This window comes from Stegostoma tigrinum, chromosome 14 (genome assembly GCF_030684315.1).
Source record: "Stegostoma tigrinum isolate sSteTig4 chromosome 14, sSteTig4.hap1, whole genome shotgun sequence".
NCBI lineage: Eukaryota > Metazoa > Chordata > Chondrichthyes > Orectolobiformes > Stegostomatidae > Stegostoma > Stegostoma tigrinum.
Window position 1 is genome coordinate 57177537 of NC_081367.1, and position 13331 is coordinate 57190867.

At 43.3% G+C, this 13331-nt stretch overlaps 1 protein-coding gene across 10 annotated transcripts in view; it reads right to left on the minus strand.

Moving 5' to 3' along the window:
- LOC125457484 (TRAF2 and NCK-interacting protein kinase) overlaps positions 1–13331 on the minus strand; it is a 228425-nt gene that overhangs the window by 107858 nt on the left and 107236 nt on the right. For all 10 annotated transcript variants that reach the window (XM_059651186.1, XM_059651181.1, XM_059651180.1 and 7 more), the window contains one exon: positions 1306–1362. In XM_059651186.1, the coding sequence (XP_059507169.1) occupies positions 1306–1362 (57 nt within the window). The remainder of the gene's footprint in view (positions 1–1305; positions 1363–13331) is intronic.

The following is a 13331-nucleotide window of genomic DNA, read 5'->3' on the forward strand; positions in this document are numbered from 1 at the left end:
CATGTGTCACCAGATTTCTAAAGATGGCTGCAGGGAGGAGATGCTGTTGAAAGGAGAATGTTTTACCTCCTATTGTCTGATGGGGGCAAAGCGAGGTGAGGACAAATAAAGCACACTTGAACCACCCCACACAAAATGCAAAGCTAGTTTCAGCACAGCAACGCTGGTAATGGAAGGGAAAATGAGAAATGTGTGACGCAGCAAAGTGTACCTGCCATCTCACTGCTGTTAGGCAGCAGCAATGGTGGTGGGTGTGAGGACACAGCATGGTATTGACTCAGAGGGCTACACTTAGACCCCACCTTCTCTAGCAGTAGGAGTGAGGAGCCCTTACAAAGTGCTACAATCTCTGCATAAAGAGAGATACAGCAGCAAACCTGTCCCCAACAGTACTGTACCCAGTGTTACACAGTGACAGATCTGTCCCCAACAGTACTGTACCCAGTGTTACACAGTGACAGACCTGTACCCACCAATACTGTACCCCAGTGTTATACAGTGACAGACCTGTACCCACCAGTACTGTACCCCAGTATTACACAGTGAAAGACCTGTCCCCACCAGTACTGTACCCCAGTGTTATACAGCGACAGACCTGTACCCACCAATACTGTACCCCAGTATTACACAGTGACAGACCTGTCCCCACCAAAAGTGTATCCCGGTGTTATACAGTAACAGCTCTGTCCCTATCAGTACTGCATCCCAAATAATTGCTCAGTCTTTGCCTTTCCCTCCACCATATTTTCAATGTTTCATAACACCAGTCCCCAGTCAAGTATTTCTCCCTCATCCTTCACTCAGACCTCGCTACCTCATTCTTCATTTCCAAACATCACCTCCCAGGAATTCCTGCACAGTTATTCCACTCTTAGTTCACATTGAGCAGGGCTGCGTCCTGCTCCAGTCAGTATTGTTTCCTGTGCGAATACAATCTGTACTATCCCCATTCTCTTCTTTCCAGCTATTTTGGGAACTTCTGTCCTTCCACAAATTCCCATCTTCCCTACCTCGGGGTTTAAGTCCTTTCCAGAGTCCTGGGAGTTGGAGAGAGAGATTGCCTTGGGCTGATCAACAGGAGGCAGGACTCTTGACCCTGAGGTGTGGCTAATGCTAGTTTATAAATCAGCAATTGCCAATGTGGCACCATGATTTTGCCTGTCAGTTTCAAAATGTTTCATACCAGTCTATGTATGAGCTTTTTGAAGGAGTCAATGGTTTACACATGAATAACTCTCTCATTTCACATTCAGTCAGTCAGTTTGTACTGAGACAGCCCATTTTCAACAAACGGAGATAACTCACCCCAGTGACATCCATAACCTTGATTGCAGCCAGTTGTCCTGTCTTAACATGTCGTCCCTGCAGAGAAAGCAAATTATAGCTGAATTAATGAAGTAAATACCACACTGGCCTCGGGCTAGAGGATCACTATCACAGGCTCTAAAAACACACACAAATCCAGACTGCAGCCTGAAGACAAGAAGGTTACCCTTGCCCCTTTCGGTGTCTGCAGATAAGATCATGAGTTCAAGTTGCACTCCCAGGATTTACGCATCAGTTCCAGGCCAACAATCTGAGTGCATGACTCAGGGGGACAGTGCTGTCAGAGGGTCAGTACTGAAGGAGTGCTGCATTGTCAGAGCGTCAGTATTGAGGGAGTGTCGCACTGCAGGAGGGTCAGGGTCAGTACTGAGGGAGTGTGCACTGTCAGAGCATCAGTATTGAGGGAGTGTCGCACTGCAGGAGGATCAGTACTGAGGGAGTGTGCACTGTCAGATGCTTAGTATTGACACAATGCTGCACTGCCAGAGGGTCAGTATTTGAACTCCATTATTCCTGGGGTCTTTTAAAATATTAAAGATTGAATAAAATGTCCACAATGCATCTGTCTAATGAGTTACCTGTCAGGCTTTTCTGTACTCAACATGAACTACTATTTGTCACAAAGGGGAAAACTCCACCCATAGGCAAACAACAATAAAAATAGTCAACAAATATCTCTCCTGGCTGGCTGAAACTCTAGTCCTCTTCTTAAACCTCTACATATACATGTAGGCAGATACAGACAAATAAATATGGGTGTTAGCAGTAGAAGTGGGGTTATACTGAGGAAGCACAGTTCAAAGGCACCAGTCCACAGTATTCAATACAGCATTCTTTCTACTTCTCAAGACCCTCTGATCTGAGATTCTTATACATTTGACATTATTTCATTTTTTTTACTCAGGGCATAGAGCCATAGGCACACATTTTTCAGACTTTTAGCGCCTGGTTGGAGGCAACAGCTTATAGCTTGCTATTCTCTTCCACTAGTTGCTATCTTCTGGGTCTTGGTTATTTCACTGCAGAGAGAGATTAAGACAGAGTCTTTCTCTTTTGCAGTTGGAGGCTTCTGCCCCTACACTGTGCTGATCTGTCCAGTAGCCAGAGAGTTATGACCTGCTGATGACTCCTGGTCTCCACAACTGGTCCTATTGCCACAAACCAATCAGCAATCTGATTCTGGGAGTAGCCAGTTCTGCAATCACATTCACAGTACTGTGATATTAGCCTACACAAAACAACCGTGCAAACACAACTCAAGGCATTCCAATAACTTGTGCAGCAACTCATTCCACAGTCCTTGGTTTACAGCAGTATTCATTCTCCATTTTGGTTCATAGTTGAAAATAAAGAAAGATAAAACGATGTGGTCTTTATAAAGCAACATCATGATTCACTGCAGTAGATGTTGGAAATCAATGTTGACTATTTATGGATTAATCACTTAAGTTAAAGATTTGATCACAGTTTGCAAAATCCCCCAAATGATCTTTCTTTTTAAGCCTAGGTGACAAAGCACAGACTATGTTTCTGTACTGAACAAGAATGACTTTTTATTACAAATATATAGATCTAGCTACAAGTAAACAATTATGAACAATCAACTCGCAACTTTGCTAGTTAAAACCTTAACCTCCTTATGAACTCACCCTACACACAGGCAGAAAAAAAAAGGGTGTTATGTGCAGAGGGAAAGACTGGGAGGACTGTTCAATGGTCCTTCTCCACTGGGTTCATAGATGGCACATTCCCGTTCAGAGGTCTAAATGTTTCTGGCTATCTTGTATGCACCCACAAGCTGTTCAGCTACCTGAGAATCAATCACAAAGGCATTGGCAGGCAGAAGACCTTTGTCATCTGCAATTGGTCACCACCTCATGGACCAATCAGCTACTTGTTGCTGTCCGAATCTCCCTTTGTATACACCCTGGCTCTAGCTCATCTGCAATAACATCCTCATTGCTTCAACAACCAACAGAGTAAACAACACTTAGAACAATTTTTGTTAGATTTCTTTTAAAAAGCACGGCAGTCACTTCCACAAATGTTGTTTTTGAAAACAACCCTTTCCATATTACAGTCCACAATCAAAAATATAGGAAAATAAAAATATATGATCTTTACAGTAGATGTAAACATTTCTATGACATGAGTTCAAAAGAAAAGCAAAAGAGATTTCCTGGTATTCAGATGAACACTACATAAATATTGCAGGTTGGAAAAATAAAACAAACTCAGAGGAAGAAAAGGAGACCATTTTTACATTATAACAAAGTGTGAAGCTGGATGAACACAGCAGGCCAAGCAGCATCTTAGGAGCACAACAGCTGACGTTTCGGGCCTAGACCTGAGGCCCGAAATATCAGCTTTTGTGCTCCTAAGATGTTGCTTGGTCTGCTGTGTTCATCCAGCTTCACACTTTGTCATCTCGGATTGTCCAGCACCTGCAGTTCCCATTATCTCTGATCACCATTTTTACATTGTTGACCAGCCCGTTGGTCAAGGAACTATTTTAGGATCAGAAGCAGGCCATTCAGCCCTTCATGCCTACTCCATCATTCAACCAAATGAGTGAATGACAGTCAAGAATTATCTGAAGTGTTTTTTCTTTATTTATGCCCAGAATGTCTGCAAGCAACAAAAGCTGTTGAGAGGAAATGGAGTGTGAACACTTTTCATGTTGTGAACAAATGCAAGACAAAAATTCTCAATCGATCGTTAATTCCTGGGGCCACCAGGACACTCCTCAGGACAAGGTAACTCTCAACTGCCAGGTTTGAGGATATCCAATTTAAAGCAGGAAGATTAGATAAAGCAGAGGTGGTAATGTTAATGCAACACTAACTTTACTATCTTTGACTCTCTGGTTTTCGCCCCATCTCTGTCTGCATGTGATCTTGCTTGCAAACACTCACATGAGATGACAAGACCAGACTCAGTGTTGAAATAAAGAGAAGGGTGAATATTGCCTTGGCCGAGTTCACTGCCTTGTGCTTTTGGTTGTATTTGCAGTAACGAGAAGCACCAAATGGGGTCAGCATCAAGAGCATCAAATGATCTGATCTGGTCAATCTGAACAAGGCTAACAAATGGGGAAGAAATTAAACATGTTACAAGGAAATTTCATTTTGATATCAAGAGTATTTTAGATATAATTATTTGTTATTAGTCAGAGCTCAGTGGCATAACTCAGACCTCATGCTATGAGCTATTGTCTTAATGTCTATTGGTCTGCAAGGGTCTGAAAGGATTAATGTTTGATTGCATGCAATTAGCACTACCTACTCCAATGATTCCATGCAAGCCTGTGGTGGGAGGAATGTATCATTTTGTGGCAAACAGACCTAAAACCAGGTCCTCCCAACAGTCCCTCCAATATTGTACAGCCTATTCTTAACACCTGTACATTGTGGCAGCATTGTACAAATAATCTGTTTAACTCTGCAAGATTCTTCGTATTGGACCAGATCACCACCCTGAAACAAGTTAGATCACGTAAGAGTCTAATGAACACACATACTTAGAAGTTACAGATGGCCACATGCACAACAGTCCCACATAGGAACAAAAAAACAAAGAAAATTACAGCATAGGAACAGGCCCTTCAGCTCTCCAAGCCTGCGCCATAGTCCAGTACGGAGGAGTCCAGCTCTGAGGAGTGCTGCACTGTCCTTTGAATGAAGCACAAAGCCAAGTTCCTCATTTGCCCTGTTAGGTGCATGTGAAAAAATTTCACGGTAATATGTCACATTACCCCGATGCATTCTCAGTAGTTATCCCTCAGCCAACATCACAAAAAAAACAGATTGTCCAGTCATTGTCACATCACCCATTTGTGGGATCTTGCTGCGTGAAAAATGGAAACTGTTTATCCTGTATTACAGCAGCAATTACACTAACTAAAACTACCCGTGACTATGAAGCATACAGGTTTGAGAAAGGTGCTATAGCAATGGAGAGGCCGCGGTTTAGTGTTACTGTCAGTGGACTTGTGATTCAGAGCCAGATTAATATTCTGGACACATGGGTGCAAGTTTCATTTTGATGACTGGTGATGTTTAATACCAAAAAAAGTGGACTTAAAGCAAGCATAAAAGCCCATCTTGCTCACTAATGCACTTTAAGGAGGGAAATCTGTTATCTTTACCTAGTCCATCTTACATTAACTGGATAGAGGAAGGGCACCAGGGTAGTTTCATCATCAAGAAATCCAGAGAAACAGGGTGAGGAATTGGAATTTGCGGTGAGCTTTGTTTGCAATACTGTGGGGAAGCTGTCAGCTCTCAGGAAACTGACACTTGTATTCTCAATCCCAAAAGTGAGTTTTTAAAAATGCTCCAAAAATAGCCATCATCTTGTTGATCGTCCAAGTGGTGATTAAAGCAAGGTTTCACATGGAAACTGTCAGTGACTTACAACCCATGTGTCTTCACTCTGTAACAGCCCCAAAGCTCAATCTTCATGTGGAAATCTTACTTCAGTGCAAACCATCAGAGAGAAATGCTGAATAATGATCATATCTGCTGTACCAACCCAGTGGGCTTATCGTCAAACTCTCTTTCAAAAACAAAGAGAGAAACAAAAAGGTTGTAACTAAAGGAGACACTGCAGATCTAACTGACCACTCAACACTTTCAAGAGGTTTTCAACTTGTTCAGGGCCCAGCTGTTAACATCATTTCTTACATTTCTATAGCACCTGTCACTCAGTGATATGTTGTAAGGTGATGCACAGGAGCAATTATCCAACTAAGAGTAGACACTGCACCACATATAATACTGGAGCAGATAATCAAACATTTGGTCAGAGGTGGCTTATGAAAACAGTAATAAAGAAGCGAGGGGGAGAGAGCCAATTCCAGAGCTTTGGTTTGAAAAGCAAGTTCCTTTTCTTTTAAAACCACTTCCGTCCTCAAAGGCTGAACTGAGGTGCATTTCATAAATCGATCATCCCATCCTATGCCAAGCAAAAATCCCCAAAAAGACATAAAATGAAGGAAATTAAATGTGCAATATTAAAAACCAGAATGCTGAAGAAGCTAGAATTGGAAGACAGCAGAGATCTCAGAGTACCTCTGGAGCCAGAGGGAGTTACAGAAATAGGGAAGTTACAGAAGATAGGCTCTGACCTGACTAGACAGTAAAAGTGAACAGAGTGACGACTTGCCTATAACAAAAGATGAGAATGTAATGCTGGACCAGAAGCTTATGGTGGTCAGCGAGTAACTGGGGAGCCCAAAGTATGTGAAATTTGAAGGAGTAAGTGGGGATTAACTGAAGATCAGCTTCAATGATATTATAAACTCTGAGGTACAAAACATCATTGACATTATCTAGTGGGAGGAGAGAGTGGGAACAGAAAAAGAGATTGTGGAGGGGGAGGAAATAGAGAACAAAGGACAAAAAGAGGAGGAAAAGAAATGGGAGAAGTTGGGGACAGAAAAGAGACATAGAAGGAGAGTGTGAGGAGCAAAATGTTATGGGATCAGGAAAACAAGCATCGGTATCTTGAGAGCTGGCAGCTTCCTCACAGAATGATAAACAAAACTCTCCACTCTGTTCCTCAGAATTCCTTCCAAATTCAATTCTTCTCATGCCCTCCTGCCCTACCAGCTGGAGAACGGAGCTGTTGTCTGTCTGTGGTTGTGACATCTCCAGGATTGTCCCAATTTCTCCAAACAGGAAGAGAATTTCCGATCATAACAACTCACTGGTAAATGACATTCCCCCCCCTTATCTGACCTCCTATGCTTTAGTAATCAGCTTAAGTAAGTATCTCTTTGTTTCCAGTGGTGAGAGGGTCAGTAGTCAACGTGTCCTTATTTATTCTGTCAAAACCATTCATAATTCTTCATGTTGTATAAGGCAGTTAGTACATGTGGGAGTTATCTGAAATCACAAGATAAATTCAGTTTATGAGGATATAAAGGTCTGTTCCTAGGGGTAGCTCATTAGAGTGTATGCCCATTGAGTTCACCAGAGAGCTCCTAGGTACTTGCTTTTTAGTGTTAGCAGTATGTGGCTAAAGTAACATGTTCTTGCTTGAGCCTAACATCTCACAAGAGATAATCATGTACTTTTACATGTAATATAACTAGTTACTAAGTAATATGTAATAAACTTTTACCTATTAGTCAAGTCAAAGCCTATGTTGTGCCTTGGAATTGTGTGGGCATCCTTCTGAACATGGCATCAGTAGTTCAATTAATACCATAGAAACACAGAAATTAGTTGTGGGAGGAGGCCATTTGGCCTTTCGAGTCTGCATCACCATTCAATATGATTATGGCTGATCATGCAATTTCAGCATCCCACCCCTGCTTTCTCTCCATACCCCTTGATCCCTTTAGACAAAGAGCCATATCCAGCCCACTCTTGAATATATCTAATGAACTGGCCCCTACATCTTTCTGTGGTAGAGAATTCCACAGGTTCAGAACTCAGTGAAAAAAAACTCATCATCATCATCTCAGTCCTGAATGGCTTCCCCATGCCGGTGATAAGGCATGCCGAAAATCTGCCCAAGGCATTCTAAACCAATGTTTACAATATGTCAACAGCCCAGCATTGGCATACAACTTAGAAATATCTAATATTGCTACTAGAACTCCTCTTAACCTGCTCTGCTCCAGCAGGAACAATACTGACTCCTTAGTCTTGCCACATGACTGATGTTCCTCAGCCTTGGCACAATTGCCATAAACCTCCATATCCTCTGCAAGGCCTTGGAATTCTTCCTAAAGCATGATGCCTACAATTCAACACAACATATTTGCTGATTTATTGCCAGAATTGACAGATGCCAGTCCAGCATAGCAATTCCCCTCTGGTTGGTCACAGTAGACCTGGTGAGGCAAGGGGTATTTGGGGCTCTACTCCTCTGTGATATCTGTAACGTCTCCTGGAAAGTAAACAGTGCGAATATTGGTAAGGAAAGGAGGAGGGAAGACAAAATGAAATTCAGCTTTTACTCCCAGACTGCTGGCACTGTTTCCGAAGGAGGTGATGAGAAACAGAGCTTCAGTCAAAATATACAAGTTGGCAAATTTTGTAGAAAATGGTCAGACGTGGAGAGTAAGTCATTCCCAAGTTAATAAATGACTCTTCCTGGCCTCACCTTTTCTCATTTCTATATCAAATAACACTCCAAAATCTCTAATGTCACCGCCCCCCTCCCCCCTGCCCATATTAATTGCTGGACATTTAGAGTCCATGCTTTAAGCTTCAAAGGTAACCTGTCCTAAAACCTCTCTGCCTCTCTCTCTTTCCTCATTAAACGCATTCCCTTAAAGCTACCTCTCTGACTGAGTTTTTGATGACTCATCTCATTATCTAATCTGATTTGGGTATTCCAGTCAACAATCATTCCTCTTAAACATTTCACAACATTAAAGGCACTACATAAATGCAACTTGCTTCTGCAGGTCGCGAAGGAAAAACAAAATGGGAATGTCAATTTGCTGTTTTCGGTGTCTGTATTCCTGCCCAGCAAACAGGAATAAGCGTTTCTGTCTCATTGGGTGAATAAGTTTCTGTCTATGTAATTATAGCTAACAGGTATCGAGCCCACAACAGTGATTCACAATGCCCCTCCTCCAAATGGCATTTTAATCTGCCAAGAGACTGCAGAGGACAAGAATTAAACATACAATTAAGCTTTCATTGTTTCCTTGTTCGGAGTTGAGGAATCACTGAACCAACTGCAACATATGCAGGCAAAATGGCTTGATTCCAAAACCAGCATTAAACAAGGACAAGGAAGATTGTGGCTTTGAAGTTGGCCTTACTTTCTCCTTGTTTGTTCAGATACTCATGATAACTTGAGAGGTATCTAGGAACAGAAATGGCCATACCAAAGTGCTAATTATTCACCTCCAGAAAGGAAAACAGGCTTGTTTCCGCATGTAAAGACCAACTGCCATTTGCGAGCACACAGTATTTATGGGAGGGATAATATCTCCCTCAAAAGACATGACTGGCCTACAACTGACCAAGCATTTCCATTGACACTGAACCCATAAAGAACGCACACAGCAATCTGAAATCCCAACTGCAGCGCAGTCCACACTCTGCAGACATCACCAACCACACCCAGTTTTCACCTTCATTGGAAGAGCAACTCAATGCACTTCCAGGTTGGCCCTGGATGTGCCATTCAGACCACTGACCACATACTGAGGAGATACAGGGTGACAGTAGAGGGCTGTTGCTCAGACTGGAGGTCTGTGTCCAGTGCTGTGCAACAAGGATCTGTGTTGGATCCATTGTTGTTCTTCATTAATATAAACAATTTGAATGAGAATATAGGAGGCACGGTTAGTAGGTTTGTGGGTGACATCAAAATTAGTGGTGTAGTGGACAAAGAAGAAGGTTAGCTAAGAATACAACAAGATCTTGATCAATTGGGCCAGTGGACCGAAGAATAGCAAATGGAGTTTCATAGAATCCCTACAGTGTGGAAACAGGCCCTTCAGCCCAACTAGTCCACACCAACCCTTGGAGCATCCCACCCAGACCCATCCCCCTATAACCCACCTAAGCTACGTATTCCTGAACACTGTGGACAATTTATTATGGCCAATCCATCTAAACTGCACATCTTTGACTGTGGGAGGAAACTGCAGCACCCGGAGGAAACCCACGCAGACGCGGGGAGAATGTGCAAACTCCACACAGACGGTCGCCCAATGGTGGAATGAAATCCGGGTCTCTGGCACTGTGTGGCAGCAGTGCTAACCATTGAGCCACCGTGCTGCCCTACAGTTTAATTCCGATAAATTCAAGTTGTTGCATTTTGGTAAGACAAACCAGGACAGGGCTTACACAGTTAACAGCAGGGTTCTAGGAGAGCTTTTGAACAGAAAGACCTACAGGTCCAAGTAAATGTTCCTTGAAAGCAGTGTCACAGGTAGCAGGGTGGTGAAGAATCAGATGGAATATTGCTCGCTTGCTTTGATAACTGTAGCTCAAACAACACTCAAGAAGCTTGGACAAAGGAGCCCACTTGATTGGCAACACATTCACAACCTTCAGCATTCTACTTCCACTGTCACCAACACTCAGTAACAGCAGTGCGTGTCATCTACAGGATGCTCCAAGGCGCCTTAAACGACATTAGAATATCAACTTCAACTTACTTATTATCCTGACCTGGAAATATGTCACCAATCCAACGTCAAAATTCTGGCACTGCCTTCTCAACAGCAATCTGAGTGTCTCTAAACTATGCGGATTTCTTTCAAGAAGGCAGCTCACCATCATCTTCTCAAGGGCAACTAGCAATTGACAATAAATGCTGGCTCAGTCAGTGATATTTGCATCACAAAAAAATTGATATATTAAAATGCCTCAATTTTCCTTCTAAAATTTCCATTCCAATACTGAATTGCTTCTTAGTCTGTGATGCTCTGGGACTAGGCACAGTATCAACAATTTGAAAGCTCAAATCTGTGCATAACTTCACAGTCAAGAGAGAGGGTACCCTCACACAGCTGATTCCATACCTTCTGTCATCCATGATTCAGCATCCTGTGTCTGAAAGTAGTAGGTTCAAATCCCACTCCAGAAACTAAGCAACAACCTACACTAACTTTCCTATGCAGAACTGAGGGAGTGCTGTCCTTTGGTTAACGTTGAGGCCCGTGTGTGTGCCCAAAGCATTAAAATATCAAATACCTCGTGTTTCTCTTCCGCTTTTACAACCTACAGTTGCTTCATAGCCAGTGGGGATACTTTCAGAAGTGCAGTTATTGTTGTAATACATGAAAATTCCAGCCTATTTGCACTCCGAAGGATCCCATGAACAGTGATGGGGTAAATGGGCAGACAATATCTTTCATTCATATTGGTCCAGGACAGCTGGGGTGATTCACTTGCTCTGCTGCAAAATAGCATTGGCTGATGCTGACAGACAAATAGTCCCCTCCCTTGTCTGTCTTTCACAGGGGCCATTTCCTCTGGGACATCCTGTTAGACTCTTCCTTCACTCCAACACACCCCTACAGCCCCACGGCACCTTACCCTGTGACTGCCAAAGGTACAACACCTGCCCATTTGCCTCCTCTCTCCCCAGTACCCAAGGAGCCAAACACACCTTCCAGGTGAAGCAACACTTCATCTGCACTTCCCAGAATCTAGTCTACTGCATTTGCTGCTCACAATGTGGTCTCCTCTACATTGGGGAAACGAAGCATAGACTGGGTGACCGCTTTGCAGACGACCTGCGTTCTGCTCACAAAAAAGGCCCTGAGCTTCCAGTTGCCTGCCACTTTGACACACCACCCTGTTCCCAGGCCAACATGTCTATCTCAGGCTTACTGCAGTGTTCTAGCAAAGCTCAGCGCAAGCTGGAAGAACAGCATTTTATTTTCGGCTTGGGCAACCTGTAGCCCTCCAGATTCAATAACGAGTTCGATAGGTTTTGAGCCAGATCTCTCCCATCTCCTAGACCCCTATCCCACACACCAGTCCTTGTCATCACATAGCCTACCATTCCACACTATCTATTGTTAGTCACTAACAATCCCCTTCAACAACTATTCACACTCCTAACCAGATCATTATCAACTCCCTTGTCTGTCCAACTCTTCTTCCCTCTCTTTGGGCTCTATCTCCACCTACTGTTCACTCTTTAAACCCTCTCCCACCCCATCTTCTGCATTTAAACTTTTATCTTCCTAGCTACTATCAGTTCTGAGGAAGGGTCACCAAACCCGAAACAATAACTCTGATTTTTCTTCACAGATACTGGCAGATATGTTGAGCTTTTCCAGCAACTTCTGTTTTTGTGTGATATTTAACGTGCGTCTGTTGGGGTCCCAATCAATGAGAAAGCAGCAAGCCCTCCTTGGACCTGGGCTCTGTAGCATTTCCTGTTGGCTATTTGCGAACTACTCTGAATATGAATGTGACTAACCTGCAATATGACTCTGAGATAACAAGGTATAGAGCTGGATGAACACAAGCAGCAAGCAACATCAGAGGAGCAGGAAAAACTGACGTTTCGGGTCTGAACACTTCTTCAGATATGGGGGAGGGTGAGGGGATTCTGAGATAAATAGGGAGAGAAGGGAAGGCAGATCCAAGATGGATAAAGAAGCAGATAGGTGGAGAGGAGATGGACAAGTCAAAGAGGCAGGGATGGAGCCAGGAAAGGTGAGTGGAGGTGGGGGGTTAGAGTAGGGGTCGGTCAGTCCAGGGAGAACAGACAGGTCAAGGGGGCGGGGATGAGGCTGGCAGGTAGGAGATGAGGGTGGGGCTTGAGGTGGGAAGAGTGGATAGGTGGGAGGAAGGGTGGACAGGTCAGGGAGGTAGGGACAAGCTGTGTTGGTTTTGGATGCAGTTGTGGGCGGAGATATTTTGAAGCTTCCCGCCCCCTTGACCTGTCCATCTTCCATCCACCTCCCACTCTCGCTATATTTATTTCAGAAACCGCTTCCTTTCACCATTTCTGAAGAAGGGTCGAGACCAGAAATGACACATTTCCTGCTCCTCTGATGCTGCTTGGACTGCTGTGTTTATCCAGCTCTACACCTCGTTATCTCAGATTCTCTCACATCTGCAGTTCCTACCATGTCTGCAATATGGCTCTACTGAGTTTTAGAGAAATAGATTGGAAAGCAAAACGTGAAAATGGGCAGAAAGCAAAACAGAATGGGTGGAGGGAAGAAAGAAAAATAACCCCATAAATTCTCTGATATGTTTGCAAGAAGGCAGGACAGGGTAATGTATTCAGTTGCAGGTCGATTCACATCCTCACTCTCTCAAATGTAACTCAAAGCTTATAAAAAGTGCTACATAAAAACAGTCAGTCAAAAGAATGGAACGTTCAAAGAAAACATACCTTCTTTGTCTATTTTCCAGAGAATTTCAACAAAGCCAAGAGCAATGTCCTTGTTGTATTAAACAAAAACAACTTGGCAACAACATCAGGAAGCACCTCACTAACGAGAGAAGTTATTCACTTTGACATGCATGGCATTATAGTGTGGATCTCACCAGCCATTC